The 23462-nt window shown below is 38.3% G+C and overlaps 1 protein-coding gene across 1 annotated transcript in view; it reads right to left on the bottom strand.

Moving 5' to 3' along the window:
* RXFP2 (relaxin family peptide receptor 2) overlaps window positions 1–20799 on the bottom strand; it is a 60897-nt gene extending 40098 nt beyond the window's left edge. The window contains exons 1-3 of the mRNA XM_007097721.3: window positions 20702–20799; window positions 19654–19712; window positions 1467–1613 (exon numbers count right to left, since the gene is read on the bottom strand). Of these exons, the coding sequence (XP_007097783.2) occupies window positions 1467–1613; window positions 19654–19712; window positions 20702–20799 (304 nt within the window). The remainder of the gene's footprint in view (window positions 1–1466; window positions 1614–19653; window positions 19713–20701) is intronic.
* Between the last annotated feature and the right edge of the window lie 2663 nt (window positions 20800–23462).

Genomic DNA, 23462 nt, shown 5'->3' with positions numbered 1-23462 from the left:
ACAAAAGAAATAAGGCACAAATAAGAACTCTTCTCAAGAAGTTCATGTCTATACTGAGAAGAACAGTGAAAAGACGAGGCAGCCCTTAGTACAACCATATGGGTACAGCCAGGATGCTATGGTAACAGGGAGAAAAGGTGCTTATTCTAGACTGCTGGCAGAGCTTCAGGGTGGGGAGTGAGGCCAGGGAAGCCAAGCTTCTGAGGTGAGAAGGGTCCCTGAACTCATCCTAAATGGTAAGTATGAATGATCCACTGGAGGTGAGGGCATAAGGTTCCATGAGAGGGGAGCATACGTGAATCCTCAAGGGCAGGAAAGCAGATTCTAGAGACAGATGCCTGGCATTCCTGGACTTTGTGGTCTCCCTTGGATTGCTAGTTAGGTGCTATCAAAGAATGGCTGTTCTGTGCGATAGGAAACTCACAAGGTTCTTTCAGATTCAAGAGATCTGGGTTCTAGTTGTCTACTCTCTCACTAACTAGACATGTCAATTTGGCATCAGTTTATTCAAGTAAAAACAAACAGGTTATATTAGACAATATACACGGTCCCTGCATACAGACCTCAAACGGCCTGTAAGACTTTTGGTGATCTGGTATCTGCTTACCTCCTCACCCTCTGTATCTTTGTTCACTCTGCTCAAACCACACTGGCCTTTTGGCCTCACAAACACATTGTCTTACTTCGTTGAGCCTCAGGGTCTTTTCCAGTTGCTGTTTCCTTTGCCTGCAACTCGGTTCGTCCACAATTTTTCATGGTTTAGTTTTCAGTTCAAACATTATAATCTCAGGGAGGTTTTCTCTGGTTGCCTTTTTAAAATAGGCTTCACTTCAGGTCACTTTCTACCCCATCATTTTTTTTTTCAATATTTTATGGCACTTATCATGCTCTAAAATATTTAACGTTTGAATAAATATTAATATTTGAATACATTTAATATTTAACTTCGTTCCGTACAGAGTTATTGTCCTCCTTGTTCACAAGGTCCACGTGAACTCCATGAGGGCAAGACCTTGTCTCTCTTGAGCCTGCTGTGTCTGGGTGAGTGAGACAGCACCTGGCACATAGTGGGTACTCACTGTAGGTTTAACTCAGTGAATTAATTCTCTAGGCAGGAACCATTCACGCTTTATGGGTATTCGTATAACTGCACCAAATTACCAAGCCAAAAAAAGAGGTAGTCTATAGGAAGACATTTAAAATTAGAATATGAGCATCAAGTAGCTTTCAAAATATGATTTCAGTTTTTATCACACTTGTATTTCTGATTTAAGCAACCTCTACCTGTGAAAAATTCTGGTCATCATCGCAAACAAATCGGGGAACAATTATTTGTGTTACAGTAGGATTCCCTATAGAATATCAAATCATCTCTTCCCTTTCGTGACAGTTATTATTTGGTCCACGCACAGTTTGGGGGCATTCACAAGGGGAGGTGGATGTCTGGAGCTGAGCGGAGGACTCACCACAGCTATCCTCATCAGCCTGGTTCCCGCAGTCGTCCACACCATCACAGTGAAAAGCACGGGGTAAGCACTTGGTAAGATTTCCACAGGGAAAGTATCCTTTTGGGCACAGAGAAGTGATTGTACTGCCCTTGGTCAGTGCAAAATCTATGTGAAAGAGGGGAAAGTAGTCTCAGGTAATAGAATGAAAGTGTTAATATGGCCAAAATTCTTTTCATGGCATTCCCTTTAATTTTCAAAAGGACCCTTTGAATTGAGTTTGTCTAATTCTATCCATAGTGTACAATATCTTTGAATAGTATTCTTAATTATAACATTCTAAACAATCATTGTCATATCGAACATCAGCTATACCAAGAATCAAGGTTCATTTCTGAACTAATTTCAGGAAGGCAATAGTAAGCAAAACCAAAGCAATCATCCTACTTTTGTATGGAATCAAAGAGTTGTCCACTCTTGGAAACAGAAAGGTAAAGCCACGAGCTAACAGAATTAAACAGATGGATTTATTTACTTATTAATCCTTTCTGAGAAGGATTTGAAGTGACATAATATATATATGCAAAAGGACAGTTTTAAGTGTGAATTAGAAATTGGGAACCACATTTGAATTAGGAGGGATAAATAGTAAGTAATAATATCTAACCCTCATTGAGCTTACTGTGTCCCAGGCCATTTGCACAAGTGGTTTATCTCAGGTATTCATTCAACCAATGTATGTATGGGTGATATTTTCCTTTATGTTTCAGAGATAAGGAAGTTAAATGCAGACATCCATCTGGAAAGTCACAGAAGGTTTGTTCTCTATCCCTCTGCTATATTAAAATACATCATACCTCCAACCCAAGGAAAGTCCTGGCCATGATGCCAAACATCAGTGGCAACATGGTTAGGAGCACCTTTCCAACACCGCTCACTCCCTTCAATTAGTGATAATGAACTGTGGTCATGCCTGAATGTATAGTCTCCCTCAGTCAATTTCTGTGAAGTTTTGACTGGCACTCCTTTAAAACAATACATGACTTCAACAATTGTACTAGAGTATTTATGAAGAACATCTCTTGTTTTCTGGAAAGTACTCTTTCAAAATTGACAGATGTCTCTTACATCTAAATTTCTAGAACGTTTTTGATCATTTTACCCACAGAGTAATTTTGTCAAAGTTAATTATATTCCTTTCTTCATTTTCTCATTCAACGTAGCCACTATTCAGCTGTTGTCTTCTCTTATGTTTCCTTCTCTTATGTTTTGCATCTGTCCTCACAGAGGATTTATGCCCCCCTTGAAATTCAGGTTCCCGATTCAACTGGTATCTTCATAACACAGTAGTTAACAGTGGTCCTCTGGGGTCAGGGGATGATTCAAATACATGTATAGGGGAGGGAGGATATGAGCAATAAAACATTTTTTATAGGTAGGAAATTCATGGAAAAATAGTTTAACACCTTCGAAAACACATTATATTTTGTATTGTCTGTATTCACTTTGTCTAATTTTCCCTTCCCTTTAATAAATACAACACTACTAAAAAAAAAAAAAAAAAGGTTAAGAGCCTGGCCCTGTCTTGGAGACGACTGGACCTGCCAACACACACTTGACCCCAGAAGCTGCTGCTGTTTCGTCTGCTACACCTTCTGTAGATGGGGAGGGCGGCCTTTGGATGCTTTTCTATCCGTTGGATGTTTGCTCTTAGCAAGGCAAAAAATATTTTTCTTTGCTATTGTTGCAGTGGTAGATGAATGATTTACTATTAGCAACTTGGCGTAAGACCAGTGAAGGCTGGCGATTTTAGGAAAACTCTGCTGCATGGCTCTGGGAGTTGGCTTGTTAAGCCTATTCACACAGGGAGAGGCATACTGAGTCATAGATTTTTAAATCTCTTCTTTCTTGTAAAGATTTCTGTGGAGGGCAGGTTTATAAAAAACTAGTTGTCCCCCTGTGTTTGGAATATGAATGAGTGAGAGTCAGTATATCCTAGTGTAGCAGCCTTGAAATTTTTTATGATAGTAACTCACAGACATATATCTTGTATCACAATTCAGCATACAAACAGGCACACACTGAAAACAAAATTTCTTGAATTATAACTTGCCTTTTACTATGTGGGATGTACTCTGATCATTGCTATTCTATCTTATTCCCTCGGAACGGGATCACAATCCACTAAATTGATCTCACGATCCACTAACGGCATATGACCCATTCATTATTCATAAGTATTCACTAGTGATGAAGTACTCTGGATGCCATCAGACCTGCCTGGGTTGACATTCTTTCTGCCACTCACTAGATTTCAAGAAAGCTACTTAGTCTACAAATTTAGTTTTCTCACATTTAAAATAAAGTTCATGTAATATGGATGTGTCTCAGGAGCTTCACAAGCTAATGTTATGAAATACCGGGGAGTTCCTGGCCCACGTTAAGCCCTCAGTTAATGTTGGTGTGCAGGTAATTTCAACACAAGGTAAGAAAATAGGACTTTAAGAAGGAAACTCGAATGTAGAATGAAAGCTTGCTGTGCCTTAGCAGTGCAGAATTTTTTATGTGACTTCTAAGAAAGGAATAACAGAGACTATAATAAAAATTCCCCTACCTATTCATGTTTTTCTATTTGAAACACCATATGACATTTAGGGTTTCTATTTTAAGCAGCCTCAAATCGCTTTGAAAGCTAAGGGGGGGGGATGTTGTAAATGATAAATAAGCAATGAAAACGTCCTCACCACTAATAATAATATTTTATTAATGATTTAGAAGAGGCGATTAAACATTTGATTAAAGACAATTTTGAAATAGAAAGCTGAGCCTGCATAAGATATTTTGAAGGCAATACATTGTGTTCCTTTGTGGAGTTTACCATGAAGATAACCTTGAGTTCCTTGAGGGCTGGACCCAACTAAATGCCCATCTCAGAGAAGCAGATTCAAAGCAAGACAAGTAATCAATTGTCACAGACAAGACAGACCAAGATTATTTCCTTGCATCTGGAAGAAAAATGGAATACATCTAGCAAGTTAGAATGAGGGAAGGGGAATGGAAAGACTGACCATGTGTAAAGAGAACTTATCAATTGCATTTCTCATAATTCCCCAGTTTGCATTCAAGAATGGCAGCTTCCTGAAGATATCCTCGGGCTATAAATTTTAGGTGGAAGGAAAAGAAATAAATGAAATCTACTCCCTACCCCTTGCCCTTGGTATCCTAAATCCCTGTTATCCAAGTGCCTGGCACTTACTTCATGCTCAATAATTTTTTTAATGAAGAAATGAATTAATAGGTCATTTGGGAATAAAAAGAATTGTAAGAAGAGCCCTTTCAAGATTTAAACTTCTCAAAATTGCAAGCTTATGTTTTTATTTTAATAACAAAAATAGCGTTCAATCTTCCAAGCACTCCATCTATTACTTTTTCTGTCATATATAATTTAAAAAAATAATTAAGAATCCCCTCTATATTTGGCACATACTGAAAAAGAATCAATAGCCGTCTGGAGAAAGTGTATCCTGCCGTCTAGTCTTCCTGCCATCTGTGGAAGTGGAAAGAGATCGTTTTTATTGAAACTTAGGGATTACTAAAATGGAGGATGCCTACATAAAAGCTATGTTGATAGCTTCTGCAGCAATTTCTGTGGGACTCCTGCCAAACACACAGCTGAGGGGAGGTTCGAACATGTGAGAGAAAATTGCTCAGTGAGTGCTTCTTCTTCTCTCTTCCGGTCAATATTCTGGACATGTCTGTGCAAAGAGCTTTTTAAATGACTCCTTGATAGCCTTTCGAAGCCAACTGGACTGCTGTCCAAGGACATTTTTTTGCTGCCTGCCAACACCATCATTGTGTTATTGGGAAACAACAGGTGAAAATGCTTTTGTAGGTCCTCAGTTTAAGAACCCATGGAGGTGTGCAAGCCCCTCTTTGCTTTTTCTGATTTTTTGCCAATAGTACTCCTGCATGAAGCTAAAGAAAGCCCTTATCCCCTCAGCCTAGTGTTCTGGCTGAGATTCTCTCCACACCAATGCCAGAGATGACAGCTCTACAATCCCGGGGTGGGGGGGGTTGGAGGGGACACAGAGGATCCTGGCCAATGGGACCATTTCCCAGAATGCACCGCTCCTAGTGGATCTCAGTTCAGATGCAGATGAAGCCTCTGCCATTGACTAAAGAGCCAACTAGTCTTTAGTGTAAAGAGCGGCACCAGAAGAAACATTTATTTAATGTGCAAAAAATGTTAACTGATTGCCTGCTATATGCTAGGGCAACAGGTTAGACAATGCCCACTGCTACCTGGAGCCCGGGTGCCAGGATGTCTAAGAGGAGCAGCAGCTACATTTACAAGGCAGAGCAAAGGTGAATCCAGCTCATTCACTGAATCCACCTTTTAGAAGCTCTCCTATTTCTTCTTTTTTTTTTTTTTTAATTTATTTTTGGGACAGAGAGAGACAGAGCATGAACGGGGGAGGGGCAGAGAGAGAGGGAGACACAGAATCGGAAACAGGCTCCAGGCTCTGAGCCATCAGCCCAGAGCCTGACGCGGGGCTCGAACTCACAGACCGCGAGATCGTGACCTGGCTGAAGTCGGACGCTTAACCGACTGCGCCACCCAGGCGCCGCAAGCTCTCCTATTTCTAGGAAGAGTATGAGCATCACTAACAGCTCACCTTTGTGGGATGGATGATTTATTGTTTGTTTGCAAGTAACTAGTAAAGTCTTTCTAAAAAACTTTTATGTTAAGGTGAGCGGAGAGGAATTGGCCTCTTGTGTGGTGTTTTTTAAACTTAGAAATCTTATGCTGTTGTGCTTCTGTTTGGTCTCCCCCTGCCCCAACAGTATTGTGTGGGCATATCAATCAGTATGTATAGGATTCAGATCCAATTTCATTCATACATTTACCCACCTCCTTGTCATTTCAAAGATCGCTGCCTCAGCTGAATTTCTCTAGGGCCCTATTCTCTCTCATGTTCTTCTGGGACAAACCGACCATCTAAGGCCCTCAGGCCTGAGACGAATGTCCCTCAGGATCCCTCTCACAAATTTTCTGCTGAAACTATCACCCTATCTCCCTCTTCAGATGATTGTCCAATGTTTGAACAAACAGATTTGAGGAAACAATGCCAAACTAGCTGGAACAAGTATAGACTCAATACATGTTGATTTAAATTAGAAAACAAGAACTTCAAATTGTCAATATCATCATCAACAGGAATGGATTTCAGCCCCATGTTTCCCTTTGCTGGGTCCATTTAGGTGGATCAAAAACTGAATGCTGTGGCCCTTCATGGGTTATAAGGGATATAAGGGCACAAGGAACACTTCTACCCCCAAAACAACTGTGCTACCCACCAATAAACTGCCTAAATTTCACCTTTAGAGAGGAATTCCTTTAGGTTAAAATATTGTCTTTTACTATTTAAACAGCCACCTTGTTCTGTATGAGTTTGAGAGGCTATCTTCTTCCTAAAGAAAGCTGCCTAGGCACAATGAACTCACAGAATGACCACTGTGGTGGGTAAAGGGAAGAGGAACATGGAAAAGGTGCTTGTGAAGGTGACACCTGTTGGGAACTTGGCATAGGAAACGTAGAGAGGAGAGAAAACGCTCCATTTTCCCTTCTCCCCTCTCTCTTCTAATTCATCCCCAATTTGCTGACTACTCTGTGTCAAGGGACTTTCACCGGCTGTTCTTCCTCTTGGTGGCAATTCTCCCAAATTCTAGTTCCATCAACTTACAGATTTACCTACAGACAAGACTGCTGCATGTGCGTAGCTGGGATGTGTTTCACACAACCATGGGACACCATTCAGCAGACTGTTGGTGTTGAGCCACATAAAAGCCACACCATCCTAGACTGAGGCCCTGGGTGCTTTTTCATGATGCACAAAGGATAAAAGTCTCTTTTCCTGCCCATAGTGAAACTGTCCATCTGTGTTCTATATTCCATTTAATCTCATCTTCTCAGAATCTCTCTCCGTTAATTATTATCTCTGTCTCCTATATTTTAATATACTGTCTCTCCACTGGTTTTTATTTTATTTTTTTAACAATATTTCGAATGTTCATTTGTCCATTTGTTTTATTTTGGAGAGAGAGTGTGTATAAGCAGGGGGGAAAGGCAGAAGGTGCTATAGAGAGAGAAAATCTTAAGCAGGTTCCATGCTCAGCACAGAGCCTGATGTGGGGCTCGCTCTCATGACCTGGGGTTCATGACCTGAGCCAAAATCAAGAGTCCAATGCTTAATCAACTGAGTCACCCAGATGCCCCTCCACTGGTTTTTAAATTGATGTTAATTTTATTCAGTCATCTCTCATGTTCAAAACAAACAAAGAAACAAACCAATCAAGCAAGCAAGCAACCAACAAACCCATCAACCCAAATCCTATATCTACAGTGGAACTGAAATCCACTTCTCTCTTCAAAATTAAATTCCCAAGAAAAATCAAATAAGGCAATGTCTCCACTTCCTCACCAGCCTTCCTTCAATCCACAGCATTCGGTTTTGGCCTTGCTGCTCTGCTGAAAGTCTCCCATCAGCACCATTAATGTCTTCTTTGTTACTAAATGCAGTAGGTATTTTATAGTCTTCATCTTACTTAATTTTTTTGTAGCATTTGACACAGCTTAACCACAGCCACCAAGTTGAAACCATTTTTCCCATGGCTTTGTGATGTCTCACTGCCCTGGTTTACTTCCTCTTCCATATTCTCTAAAGGTCCTCCCCCACCCCCCTCTCAATGCACTGGCTCCTTTTTGTTTTTTGTCAACACCCTAAAGATTACTGATAAACATTTGGTCAGAGATTCCTTAGACCATCAAATCAATTAAAGAATGTAGACGGACCTCCAACAAGTTACTGATATTTTAGTTTGTCAAATAAGAAAAAATTTAAAAACCCTAAATTACTATGTATTATAATAATGATTTATTAGAAAAATACTATTTTACCACTAAAAATTCCAGAAAACATATCCACAGGAAAAAAGAAAGTCCTCTAAAAGGAATATATTTAGCTTTATGAAAAATACTTATTTATGCTCCTGGACTGGTGAAACTTTCATTCCTGACGGCAGTGGCCCGGAACACAGTGTCTGGAACTGTGTGTGAGAAAATCAAATCTGGCAATGTTACCGGAATTCTTTAGAGAGCTTAGCCCTCTGGTCTATAACTCACAAATATTTTCTCCTGGTCTGCCATTCGTCATTAACTTCGCTTATGACAGGGACTCCAGAGATGGAGCTATCAGGTTCTGACTTTAAAATAACTATGCAAACTAAAAATAGAAGGTAACTTGCTTGATTTAATAAAGGATATCTATAAAAGCCAACAGTATAGAATATGCTTGATGGTGGATTTTTGAAGGCTTTCCCTTTGAGATTGGGAACAGGATAGCAATGTCCACTATACTACATCTATTCAACATTGTACTGGGAGACTTAGCAAATGTAGTGAGACAAGGCAAGTAAATCAATGGTTTAAATATTGAAGGAGAAGAAATAAAACTGTCATCATTTATGAATAATATGAATGTGAACAGAAAAATCCAAGATAATTATTAGGACTAGTAAATCTAGCAAGCTTTCTGAAAATCAAAGTCATTTCTGTATGTCAGCAACAAATAATTAGACAATAAAATTTAAAAAAATGCCTTTTACTATAGCATCAACAGTGTCACATATTTGGGAATAAATTTAACAACAATCTGCAAGACATTTATGCAAAGTATATAAAATTACTGAGTGACATTAAAAACTTAAATAAATGGAGACAATATTTTAAAGATGTTAATTCTTTCGCCCAATTGGTCTACAGTTTCAAAGCAATTACGATAGAAATCCAAGAATGTGCATGTACAGTGTGTAGAAATGAATAAGTTGTTTCTAAAATGAGTAATATATTTCTAGAAGGACAAGAAGAGTCAGGTAAGTTTGGAAGAAGGAGAACAAGGCAAGAGAACTTATCTGTAAACTAAGACCTATTATGATGGTACAATAATTTGGGCAGAGAGTGAATATTGGGGCAAAGGGTGAACAATAGACCAGCCAAATGGAATAGAAACTTCAGAAAAAGACAGACAGATGTGAACATTAATTTACGAACAAGTAGCACTACAGAGCAGTGGTTGGGGATGGGTACTTCTGGGTGAATTATATTTAAATACCCAAGGTAAAACGATAGAGTTTCTGGATGATAATATAGAAAAAAGTCTTTATGACTTTGGGGTAGAGATTTTAAGGAGAATACAAAAAATAGAGAAAAAAACATTAGTCATATAGGAAAGAGCTAAATTAGGTTATATTAAAATTAATACGTTCTATTGAAAAAAAAAAGAAAAAAGAAACCATTAAGAAAGTGTAAAGGCAAACTACAGAGTAGAAGATGTCTCAGAAACAACAGAAGTTGGCAAAGATGTGGAGACAAGGGAACACTTTTGCACTGCTGGTGGGAACGCAAACTGGTGCAGCCACCCTATGACCCAGCAATTACACTACTAGGTATTTATCCAAAGGATACAAAAATGCTGATTCAAAGAGGAATATGCACGCCAATGTTTATAGCAGCACCATCACCGATAGTCAAATTATGGAAAGAGCCCAAATGTCCATGGATAAAGAAGGATGTGGTGTATATACACACATACAATGGAATATTACTCAGCAATCAAATAGAATGAAATCTTGCCATTGGAAACAACGTATTATTCTAAGGGAAATAAGTCATCAGAGAAAGATAAATTTCATATGATTTCACTCCTATGTGGAATTTAAGAAGCAAAACAAATGAACATAGGGAAAGGGAAGGAAAAATAAGATAAAAACAGGGAGACAGACAAACCATAAGAGACTTTTAAATGTAGAGAACAAACTGAGGGGTTGCTGGCAGGGTGTTGGGTGGGTATGGGCTAAATGGGTGATGGAGATTAAGGAGTACACTTGTTGGGATGAGCACTGAGTGTTATATATAAGTGATTAATCACTAAATTCCACTCCTGAAACAATTACTGCACTATATGTTAACTAGCTTGGATTTAAATAAACCTTAAAAGACATTTTTTAATTAAGAAAAAAGAAAGTTTAAAGGCAAGCTCCAGAGTAGAAGATGTTTCAGAAAGTTTATAATTAGAATATGTGTGTGAGTGTGTGCATGTGTGCGTGAGAGTGTGTGTGTGTGTGTGTGTGTGTGTGTGTTTGTGGAGGGGAGCGGGGGGAGAGAGGTCCTACAAAATAATGAGGACAATAGGAACAATAAATGGAAAATGAACAAGAGACTGAACAGACACATAACAAAAGCAGATACACCAATGGCCAAAAACACATTTGAAAAGATATTCAATCTAATTAGTTAGCAGGGAAATGCGAATTAAAACTACAAGAAATATTACTACAGGTTACCAGTATGGCTATAATTAAAAAAAAACAAACTACTGGGGCACCTGGGTGGCTCAGTTGGATAAGCATGGGACTCTTGTTTTTGGCTCGGTTCATGATCTTGAGGTTGTGAGATCAAGCCCCGTATGGGGCTCTGCACCACGCATGGGGCCTGCTTGGGATTCTCTCCTTCTCGCTCTCTCTCTCTGACCCTCCCTCCTCCAAATAAATAAATAAACCTAAAAAAACACAACACCATCATAAACTATTTGGTGAGGATGTGAGGCTGTGCAAAGTCTCACACGCTAGTAGGGTGTTCCTTGGAGCGACTGCTTTGGGAAGCCCTTTGGCATTGCCTGGTAAAGTCGAAGCCTTAAAAACCTGACCAGTCTGCAGTTTGACTTGTAGGCTTGTGCCCACAGAAATGCACGCACATGTGCACCAAGAGACTCAGACAAGAATATTCACGGAAGCATTCTTCGTAACAGCCCCAAACTGGAAACCACCCAAACATCCTTGAAACATAAGATAGATAAAAAGTGTGGCGTATTTATCGGCGGCATACGATACAGTGCTGCAAATGAGCAAACTAAATCATTCAACGCGGTTTCAGATCAAGCACAGGCAGAGGACGCTTCTCCTTTACTTTTTAGAATTGCTGCGTACTCTGTCAGGAACATGCGCCCGGCGGCCCTGACTTCTGAGGTAATAAGACACTGAGGCCTCTTCCTTCAGCCTGTGCTGTTCTCTGCCTCTGAAATGCCATTTCTCTCCTGGTTCACTTCCTCACTCTTCACACCCGTTACAAAAGTCACTTCCGTGAGAACTTTCAGGATCGCCTCCAAAGTTGTTCCGAAGTATGAACCTTCCCAAAGCATCTTACGCGTATCCCTATTGTAGTATTTATGACATTTTATGATTATAAAATATAACACATATTTTTATATCTATATCATATATAGATATATATTATATATCTCTAATAAAGTGTGTATATATATATATATGTATATACACTTTATTATAGATATCTTCCTTTATCCCGTAATATATCGTGCCCCTCTTATGGAGAGGAACTTACTTTACCAGTTTTGAGTCTCTCACTGCCTAACAAAGTTTTCAGTTTTTAGCACATACTATATGCCTCAAAATTGCTATGCAAACTGAATTATCATTTTCAGGGGCGGCCATGTTGTTTCCATAACTGGACTACATATCCCTAAATTCCTGTATGCGGGGTGGGGGGCACATAGCTACTTCATGTCAGAAGTGTAGGCCAAACTTGAGTGCACATGTACATATGCCACCCATGTGGGTTAGGTGCATGTAGAAGCTTTATGTTCATTTCTCTTTTCTCATTTATCTAATATCAGTACTTCAGGGGGGTTTTCATGTTGGCATTTTTGCTTAAAGTTACCTACCATGGAAGAGGAGACATGGTCCGGTGTCTCCTAATTTCCAGGTAGATTCTATGTATGTTGGGGTAAGGTGGCCCACTTGGGCTTATTACAGTATATGCTCTACGTCTGGGAATCAGGTTATAGTACGAGTAATTTCCTCATGCTTTGTTCTTTACAAAATTCTTGCAATTCGCTCAGACAATGGACAAAAATCACACTGCATTTGCAAAACCCTGTGCTCTTAGTGAAGGCAACTTACTTTTCCAAGCAGATAATTTTCGCATTAATTAGAGTAAGAGCGGCATTTGTAAGTGGGGAATGGGAAACAGCCGTAAAGGAATGGTTTCTGAATGAGGAAACAGAGTTTTTCACTAACACTCAGCCTGGATTATCCTTTTCTTAACTATAAGTAAGTTTACCTAAAGACTCGCTCATCTCACTCCCACACAGAAGTTAAGACTTTTGAGGGAATATCTTTGCAGTGGCCCTCAAGAATGGAAGTGAATCCATATCTTTTGAATTTCTTATATTTCATGAATTTACATGAAAGAAAATTAAGAGTACAAATATCTACAATAATAGATATACTATTTTTAGCCTATCTGGTTGAGAAAGAAAATCTCAGGCAAACGTGTGACTAAGAGACAGAAGGCCGCCTGGGTGGCTCAGTCAGTTGAGCGTGCATCTTCAGCTCAGGTCATGATCTTACAGTTCAGGAGTTCGAGCCCCACATCGGGCTCGCTGCTGTCAGCGTGGAACCCGCTTCAGATCTTCTGTCTCCCTTTCTCTGCCCCGCCCCTGCTTGTGCGCGCTCTCTCTCTCTTTCAAAAATAAACACTTACAAAAAACCCGGAGAGGTGGGTGAAACGAGGGGAGGAAGGGAGTGAGGAGAGGTCCCTAAAATAGCACTCTTGTCCTCCTACAGGCAAATGACTAGCCCAGTGTCCACTGGCTGGACGTGGATAATGAAACGTGGACGTGGGTATCCACGTGGTCGTGGATAATGAAAGCCAGGTGATGAATGAAAAAGAGGATCTTAGTCTAAATCAGAAGAGATGTCTCCCTAGCCACTTGTATCATAGGTTTAGGATTTCTTTCAAAAAAAAAAAAAAAGGAGTGGTAACGTTGACTACTTTACAGCTAAACTTGCATATTAATTATACTTTCTTGAATCATACTATCCATTAAGAGGCTGTGTATTGATAGACAACATATGTTCAGCTATTCCCTTGCCAAATATTTAATTGGTTCTTATCCTCAAAATGAAAAAAAAAAAATTCAAGTTGAATTAATATGTAAAATAATGCAGGTAAGCCCAATGAACATCCTGATATGAACAAAAAATTAGCAAGGAATGAGCATATCTTATAGGAAACAAGCCTACTTATATTTTGATGCGCTAATATAATATCAGTGTTTCCAGAGATGCGATCCATAGGGCAGGTTTATCAGAACACCTGGGTTGCTTCTATACTGCGCAGAGCCCTGTGGCCCAGCCTAGATCTGTTGAATCTACTGGGGGTGGCATCCTAGAATCTATTTCCTTAACGTCATCACAAATGGTTCTTCGAAACCAACAATCACACCAATATGGCTGAGGCTAAGGGGTTATTTGGTATGTTGAGGGCCAAAGGCCAGTGAGGATAAGGCAGTGACTTGAACACAGTTCCGCTGATCCTAAATCTAGCATCCTTGCCACACTCTGCTGCCTCCCCTCCCCGAATCCCTTACACCTGTATGGCGACTCCAAATCTCCGGTGTGTGGCCACTAGGGTCCGACGTCTGATAAAGCGAAATCTAAAGAATGAAACTACCTTCTTTTCTGAGCTTCTGCATCAAGGTGATCCGTTGTGAGCAAGTTCCGGATACACTCCCCACAACACACTCTTTTCCATAGACACAAAAAAGATGGGTATCGTGTTTCTTCATGAAAACGTCAAGCTCATAGCAGAGAGAACTCTCCACAGTACGTGAAGACAGAAAAAGTCACTGGAGTGAGAGGAGCTAGCCCCCCAAGGTGGGCAGGGAGCTGGGACTGGTTGAGCATGAGGATTGGGCACCAAGCCCATCTGTGAAAGCCCAGCCAGCAGCTGTGTGAACCTGCAGACGCGTGTGCTGGGACTGAGCCCCAGGCGATGAATGTAAATGGCTCCGTCTGACCCCCCAAGGTTGTGGACTGGATATCACCCTGCCCATGTCAGCAGTGGAAGCGGCAGCGGTGCCTTGCAAACCAGACATGAGATTTGGAACTGGGTCACCCACGAGGTAAAAATCGCTGAAACCTGAACATAAACTCCAGCTCAGACCTGAACACTTCCATAGGCTACACTGCAGCAATTCTGAGATCCCTCAAAGGCAGAGGTGTGGAGGGGAAAAAATCCCTCTGACTTTATGAAAGGGTGCAGGGCTCCAAAAAAAAGGGAGAATTCATACCTGGGGAATTAGATGATAGTGCTTTAAAAAGCGGTTTAAATCTGTATTTATTTTCCAAAGAAATAATGGGAGGAATAATTTCGTGAAGTAAGAAGGGAAGTTTATAAAACCAGAACAGACAGATTTAAATACAGTTGGAATTATTGGAATGGAAAATATAGTCACCGACATTTTAAAAATATCTGAACGAATTGAATAAAAAATGAACCAGAACCACAGAAAGGGAGAATTCGTTAAAATAATCTCTCTCTTTCTCTCTCATCGAACACTTATTTTGGTAATACAGAACTTCCCTGAGCAAAGAAAATAGTCATATACCACTGGTGAGAAAAATGTTGGACAGACAGCTGGTAATCCGAATAGGGTGATGGCTAGTATAGATCTATAACGCCTTAACAGAAACCGTTTGGAGAAATGTATTCCAGAATTTATCATTCGTTTTGGTTTAGAAAGTTAAATGATACTTAGGCTATAAATGACATAACATTCTCTGCTGGGTCTAGGGCAAAATCACATGAGCGAACACATTAATATCTGTGTATATATCACAACGTATGACATTTTGCAGTAAATTTATAAGTGAAGACCTTAAATAGTTTCTGGTAAATTCTAACCACATTTTTTTTGGCAAAAGAGTTCAAACTCTCAGTTTTTGGAGCTCTCTGCATTTCAGAATTGTGGAGAAATCACCATGGACCTCCAAAACGAGTGCAAGGTGGGGTTGAAGTTATAACAAGATATAGTACATGTTTGCTTGTGTTTGAACACATGTTCTAGCAATCTGAGCAACAGAAATGATGACTGCTGGCCAGGCCGGGAGACGCTGGGGCTAGACACAAATAACAGAAAGGGGACCAGGGTCTCAAGAGGAACAAGACAGATACAAGAAGACCTGGAGAGGAAGCTCAAGAATGACAAGAGGCCATCAAAGGTGAGGAATACCTGGGAAAGGAGGAAACCGAGGGGCAGTTGGATTCCAAGGGGAAATGACGAGGCGGATGCTGACGGTCAAAGTGGAGCAGAAATGGGAATTAGGGAGCATGAAATGGGAAAAGCATGAAGCTTGAGCTGGAGAAGGTAAGCACTCAAAGAGTAAGAGAGTTGAAAAGTGGAGGCAGGAAGACAAGACAGAAGAGGTCTCAGAGGCCAGGAAACCTGGAAAAGACCACAGGGAGGAGGTAAGAGGGAGAAACAGCAGCCAGAGAGGCCGGGAGGGCGTCTGAGACAGATGTGTGCAAAGGGGAGGAGAAGAAGGAGTTAAGTGTGTCAGGAGATGAATCTAAGAAAGGAGCACCGGTGGGGGTGGGTGGGTGGGGGACTCAGGGGGAAGAGAGAGGCCTAAAGAGGACAAGAGGTAAGGATGGAAGCCAGAAGAGTGCAAAGGAAGAGTAACCTAAGACAAGTGGTCTATCATTGTATCAACCTCACTGAATTTATTTAAAGGCTTTTTACTTGGTAATAAAGTTAATTCTTCTACTGCAATTCCTTTCTAATCTTACAACATTCAAAAGTTTACCGAACCACGCGAGCATTAAAGCAACCATTGCATTTTGATTTGGGAGCACGTTCTGAGGTATTTAACACAGTTGAGCTTAATTTTAAAAGGATTTTTACATGTTTATTTATTTTTGAGAGAGGGAGAGAGAGAGAGCGCACAAGACAGGGCGGGGCAGAGAGAGAGGGGAACAGAGGATCCGAAGCAAGTTCAGCTGTCAGCTTGGGGCCTGAACTCACGAACCATGAGATCATGACCTAAGCCCAAGTCAGATGCTTAAGTGACTGAGCAACCCAGGCACCCAGCAGACTTAGTTTTCATCCAGAGGTACTCAATGATTGGAAGTGTGGGGTGAGAAATTGATGTGTGTGAATAAAGCAGAGAAGACAGGTGTATTTTTTGTTTTCAGATAATTCCCTACTATTTCTGATGTAAAACAAGCACATTAATTTTTTCTGATAAATGTTAAGTTATATGTTTACCAAACAAGTAATAGGTTCTTAAACGTATATATTTAAGATATACATACGTTCCTAAAAATGCTGTGCGTTTATCATTATATAATTATGGACACAAAAACTATTCTAATTAGTTGAATTTTATTCAGGCTACAGTTTTCTAGGACAAAAGTGTGCCATTTTTCAAAACTAACTGATTTGAAGGCAAACCAATTTTGTCTCTAAAATTCAGGAGACAGCCAATTTTGTTAGTTCAAGTAAGAGTCCTTAAAACTCTTGATATACCTGGTCATATTTATTTACCATAAGATAAACAAATGAATAAACATCTGTTGCAAGATGTATTTGGTTAGTGCCTTTAGAGAGAACACATCTCAAATAGCTTTCGCTTCTGGTTTTCTGATATTTTCTGTCTTCCTCACAGAGGGCTCCATTCAGGTAAGTTTCTTTTTCATTAGTGGTGCCCGTGTAGCCTCTCTGTATGGCTGGCCTGCAATGTAATAGATTTTCACAGCTACCAGCAGCATGATGTAATTGTGTGAAATTAAAATTTAGTTGGAAAACCTTTTCTCAAGTGACAGCAACCAATTACAAGCGACATTTCTTAGAAAAAGGAGCATCCAACGCGAGCTTGGAACTTGTCCATTAGGGGGCAGTCAAATACTGCTCACTTCAAAATGTTAGGCCCTGTTTTCAATGACTTCATTTTTTGAAGGTTAGCAAATTTTTTGAGTAGCTAGCAACCTAGAGTTACCCAGTAGCATTGTGGGCACTTTATGTTTTTAATTTCCCATATAAGCCCATGTTTTCGGTTTGTAATATTATCCGTAATTAATCCACAAAAAACTTGTTGGGGAGGAGGTGGCTTGAGTCTGATTAACAAGGATACCCAGTGAATAAATTGATGATAAAATACATGTACAAAGTTATCATAAGATATGTTATCTTTACTCATCAGTTAATGTCTGTAGCTTGTTAGCCAATATCACTAATCCCTTAGACACTCAAGGGTGATGATGGCCAGAAGAGAAAAGGTAAAACATAATGTCTGCCTTTTCCTTTTGTTTAGGTCTGACCTAAAAAATTATGACAAATATTTATGTAAATTTAAGAAGCAATCTGTGCTCTTACATAATTCCGGATGACTTTTCTTTATTATAGCCAAACTACTTTAACTGTCTATAATTTTATTGTGAAAAACTTCCACTAATTATATAGCAAATGATTATTATCTTTATAAATAGGAATAAGATATCAAAGGATTAACATGTCTAGCTTTGAAAATAATGCTAAAAAGAAAGGGTTAAATTAGCAATTGAAATGAAAGGTAAATTGGAAAATAAAAATTTCCGAGGAATTACAATGAAAATATTTATCAGGTTGGACTGTGGATCTGAAACATGGCCTTTGCTTAGAAATAAACCCAAATCATCTGTTTAAAATTTCTTTCCTTTCTTTCTTAGTTTAAAGAACACCATTACATTGTGGTAAATCTTAAAACATTATTTCAGTAATAGATGTTTTTCATCTCATAAAAATTTTGTTCACAAAGTCAATTAAATGTATTACCACAAGCAATACTATCCTTTATATTTTATACATATCCTTTATACCATATATATTTTATACCATATATTTTACTAAAACTGGTTAACTATATTGCAATTCCTGTACAGTAAAGAATTAAGGGTACAGATTACCTCTACAAAGTGTATTGGATCCAAGAAACTTCTTTTTAACTTTTATTCTTAAAAATCATATAAAATTTAATATTACAGATATGCATAGGATATAAATTGAAGGAAGACCCTAAATCAAAGAAATAGACTGCTCTCCACAAACGTATTTCATGTCAAGTGAGTTCATATATTCCTTGTCTTTAAGAAACACATAAAGCAACACTTAAATGATAACTTAAATTTTTATGTAAAGGAGATTAAAATGCAAAATAAAAATCATGCTAACTGTATTAGGATAATACTTTAAAATAATCTGAAGAAAATTTTAGTATTTCAAATTCAAACTGAAATTGAAATACTTTAAAAATCTTCTATTTGTTAGAAGTTTGTAAATAATTGTTCATAAATAACTGCATTTTATTTCAAGATTAAAAATACTCAATTAAGTTCATTTAATGAAAACTGAGTATTTTAGAAACCTAAAACCAATTTCTCAGAAAACAAAAATCATTTCAAATTCTAACTCTTATTCTCAGAAGTTTATCAAAATTCTTTAAGAAAGACTAGGAACTTAGACACATTTTGAATAATAATAAACCCAACATGCTTTGGATATAATAAATAGATACAAGTGTACAAGCTCACAATAAAACAAGGGTATATTTTTCTTTAAAACCAGGTGAATATTAATTTTTTTCCTAAGAAAAATGCCAAGTTATAAATATGGATGAAATAAAAATGTTTAAAAATCAAAACCAGTAAGGAGAGTCCTTTTGTACATTTGTAATGATTTTATTTTACATAGGTTTGCTCTAAGGGAGAGATTCTGATTTTTAGATTTGTGGCTTTTTCTTTTCCTTCTTTCTTTCTTTGTTTTTTTTTTTTTTTTTTTTTTTTTTTGGTGGGGGGGTGGGGGCAGTTCCCAGTTCAGCTATGTTAACAACGAAACATAGCAACTAACAATTACATACATTTTATGAAGATATTTCAACAGGTTGAAATTTCATAAGGCAAAATTTTAATTTTTTAATTTGTCATGCTTGTTTTTTTTTTTTGTTTTACAAATACTAAGAACTATTTTCGCCATTATAATTGATATATTCCACATTGGTTTTAAAAAAATGTTTTACTTACAATTTTAATAACGTATAAAAGCAAGTTCCCATGAAAAATTTGTTGCTGCTAGAAATTGCTAGGATGGGACTACAAGCAATTAGTGGTGATGACAATGACAATGTAAACTGGGTGTCTGTTTCTCAAACGCTGCAATGAGTCTATTATAAATATGCTAGAACTAAATAGAAATAGCCTATTTTCTATTCTTTTGGAATTGCACTCATTTAAGCGAGAAAGTAGCAGACTTACCTTTGACATCGATCAGGATGATGAAATGAAGTAGAAGGAACATTGCAATCAGTCTGAGGCTGAAGAGATGTTTAATACCAGAAAAATAACAATAGGTTTTCAGCAATTGAAGTGTTAGATGTATCCTCCTTATACCTCTGAAGGAGTTCTGACATAGTAACTTCGGTGCCTCCCATGTGTCTGAGCATGCTCAGAGCTAGAACCTTACTGGCATTGAGGGGAGAAGGTCTTGTCACTCTGCAGCCTATCTTTTTTGCTCTTTCTTTTTTGTTTCATATTAGTTTAAATCTGCGGTTATATTCTTGGTCGTTATTTCCTTATAGTATGGACAGAGAGACATAAATAAGACTTGGGCATTATTAGATAAGAAACATTGTTTTAAATCACTTAAAATTTGTTTCCCCTCAAAGCATGTAGTGCAATTTGCTCTTACTTAAAATCTAAACATACACAGTTCTTGCATATGAAGGGATATAGATTTACAGTGAAAAGGCGATGAAACTCTTTACAAGCATATTTTTAATGCAAGAAGCAAGTGACAAAAAGCTACTTACTGACAAATACATGAAGAACACGTATTCAAACGCTTTTCAATGTTTTCAAATAACATACAGAAAGATAGTAATAATGAAAATATATGGCCTTGGGTTTAATAGTTATTGTAAAACATTTACACAATGTTTTAAGCATTTACTTACTCTGTAACCATATTCCTTTTTTAAAGTGGATAATTTTAGTGGATAATTTTAAAGTGGATAATTTTGCTTTCAATGCTGTGTTGCATGCCTACCAGAAAACATTAATTACAGTTTAGTTCTTACACCCTGAAAGTGGCTTCTAAGACAGCACAGTTAGTGCAAATTCAAGTATAGGAAGGGACTTTTGGTTGATCCTCGCATAATCAGAAAGATTTCTACAAAACTTCAGTGTAGAATTCTGTTGTCAGAGTTTCACTGACTAGGAAATGCCTATGTAGACATATATAAAACAGCTTGCAGTCCTAATTTGAATGGAGGATTTTGTAAGTGAATGATAGGGATTCTCTTACATGTCGTTATTAATCGTGTCATTAACAACGCTGTTTGAAAAACTGTCCAGTGATGGCTGGCCATTGTGGTCACTCATCATAAGAGACAGAGTTGTCATTGTTCTTTCTTTCTTTCTTTCTTTCTTTCTTTCTTTCTTTCTTTCTTTCCTTCTTTCTTTCCAGGCTTTGATAGAATAAGGATTCAAAAGGGATTTGAAAGGGAAAATATTTTATCAATCACATGACGTGTTAGTTCTTTCTCTTTTAAGAAGTCAGCTCAATTCTCCAGATACGTTTAGATGTGTTTGTTCTCCTCTTATTTTTCAAACCAAGAAAGCAACAAAGAGAATCAAGTACTAGATGAGAAGAAAAATTTCAAAATCTTTCCTTACATTTCAGGCACCTTTTTTTCTTCACTAACCTCGAGGACTTTTTAAATAAAAATTGCCTTACTTCACTTAAAAAAATCAGGGGGATCACTTTTTCTTCTAATTTGTGTTCTGCCATCAAGAGGATGGTTGATAGTTTCTGGTATTGAAACTTTGGGCATGAATTTTTAAGTGCAAGTAAATGCCATGAATTGCCCGTCACAAATCTATTGGAAATTTAAATATATAGTCCATGAAAATACAATTTTTAGAGCAAGAATTGTCAAGATTTCAAAGAAATTACCAGACTTACTCATGAAAGAAATAGAGTTTAATTGCTAAAGAGTTGAATCATCATCCCTTTGTGTTAGGCTTTTCAGAGTTAATCTTTGAAATATTAGCGTTCAACACACACAGTTCAGAACCCAGTAACTATAAATAATAGTTAAGAATATCTTTGATTCATTATTGATTTCTAAAGGCAGAAAGTGTAAGAATTAAAACATGTTTCAGTTAGTATGTTTTAACTTTGATTTTGAACAGAAACTGAAATGGCTGATATGTGCACAAGGTATGATGTATGTGTTTAAATGAGGGTGGATGAATTTCCTCTTTCCTTGGAGACACCGCTGGGGAGGAAGTTCCAGAGAGCGCTTCATGCAGAGCTGGGAAGACACTAGGCAAGCCAATTCATCCCCAGATACTAACGTCAAATTTGCACAAATGTGCTTTATTGATCCTTACCTAAATCAACTTATTCCTCCATTCCAGTCTCCTGTGTTACTACCCATGCTCTCAGCAATAGTAGTAAAAGCTCATGTAAATATAGCATTCACTGTATAGCATGATTCAATATAATTCTGGATAATTCGAAGGAGTTTATTTACTGTAAGTACTGATTACCTAGTTCTGTGGGGGTGGGTGGGTAGGGGCATTTTCTTAGTTTCCACTGTAACTCTTACTCATGTCTTAGACATGATTGTTACACATAAAGCTCTGAAATCCGGAACATAATTTATTTAAATATAGCCAGAAAACCCTGATTTTGACACATATTTAGAATGATGTGATCATTTTTTATGTAGGCTATAATTCATTATCTTGCCAAACTAATGTTTTCAATCAGGATATTTACTAACCATTCACTGTACTTAATGCCAATATAGGCTTGAAAACACCGCTCCCTTCTACACATTACCTTGGTTTTTATTCCCCAAACCTGATCCATTAGCTGTTTGCTATCATTTTCTGTTTGGAGGGAAAAGGATATAATGATATTCAATGAATGAGCTATGTTAATAGATAATATTTTCCTCAAAAAGATAAGTTATACAATAAAAAAATATCAGAATTCCAAGCTCATGATGGCGGCCCAACAATGGCAACATTTGCTTGAGTCGTCACTATACCATAAATAAAGTTATAGTAAAACCTTAGTAATTCCGCTATGTTAGCTAAGTATTTGTGGTGATAGTTATTGTTAACCTTTCTTCACGAGATTATGTCACTAATTCATCCTTCAATGAGTGATATTTTGAGTAACCTTTTCAGTAGGGGTAACAGGTTTATATGCACCCTGTTGGCAGTGAGCAAACAGAACTGAATCATGTGATGTCATTAGCATAAGCTGTCAGTCAGTTACGCAAACCAGTCCTGAAATAGGGCCCATTTTGAGCAAGAAAGTCTAAGTTAAGCTTTCTAACTCTGATGTTCAACGTTTAAAATAATTTAAGCCATGCTCCATTTATCTGGGAATCTCAACTCTTGGCAAGCTCCGCTTTTAGGAGCATAGCTATAAACCCAGAGTAAAAAATATCACCAAGGCAGCCACTCCTGGCAGTGTGGTAGAGTAGAAGCTCTGAAAGGCCTTCTTGCTTGAAAATAATAGCTCCTGCATAAAACAAGTTTTACTGCATTTCTGAAGTCTCTGAAATGAGAGGAATTAAGTGTAAGAGGAAAACACAAGACAAACCAAACCAAAATGCTGAAATGGCGATGAATAGCGGTGACCAAATAGAAAAGGCAAGGTGCTCCCGCAAACGAATGTGGGTATCAGTGCTGCACCTTTTATTTAAGTTTATTTATTTTGAGGGGGGGAGAGAGTGTGTGCACAAGTGGGGCAGGGGCAGAGAGAGAGGGAGAGAGAATCTCAAGCAGACTCCGCACTGTCAGTGCAGGGTCCACAGTGGGGCTCAAACTCATGAGCCGCAAGACCGACACCTGAGGTGAAGTCGGAAGCTTAACTGACTGAGTCACCCAGGTGCCCCACAGCACTGCAACTTTTAGACCAAGCCTTGGGTCGTGGCAAGTTCTGAGGCTTGATGTTAGCCTCCTTAGAGGATTCGGCTGAGCACTGTTAAAGGCAGTGCCTCTTAGCACCATTCAAAACAAATATGAACCTTGTAGGAAATATC

Source organism: Panthera tigris, chromosome A1 (genome assembly GCF_018350195.1).
Source record: "Panthera tigris isolate Pti1 chromosome A1, P.tigris_Pti1_mat1.1, whole genome shotgun sequence".
In the NCBI taxonomy this organism is placed as follows: domain Eukaryota; kingdom Metazoa; phylum Chordata; class Mammalia; order Carnivora; family Felidae; genus Panthera; species Panthera tigris.
This window is presented reverse-complemented; position numbering and strand designations above follow the sequence as displayed.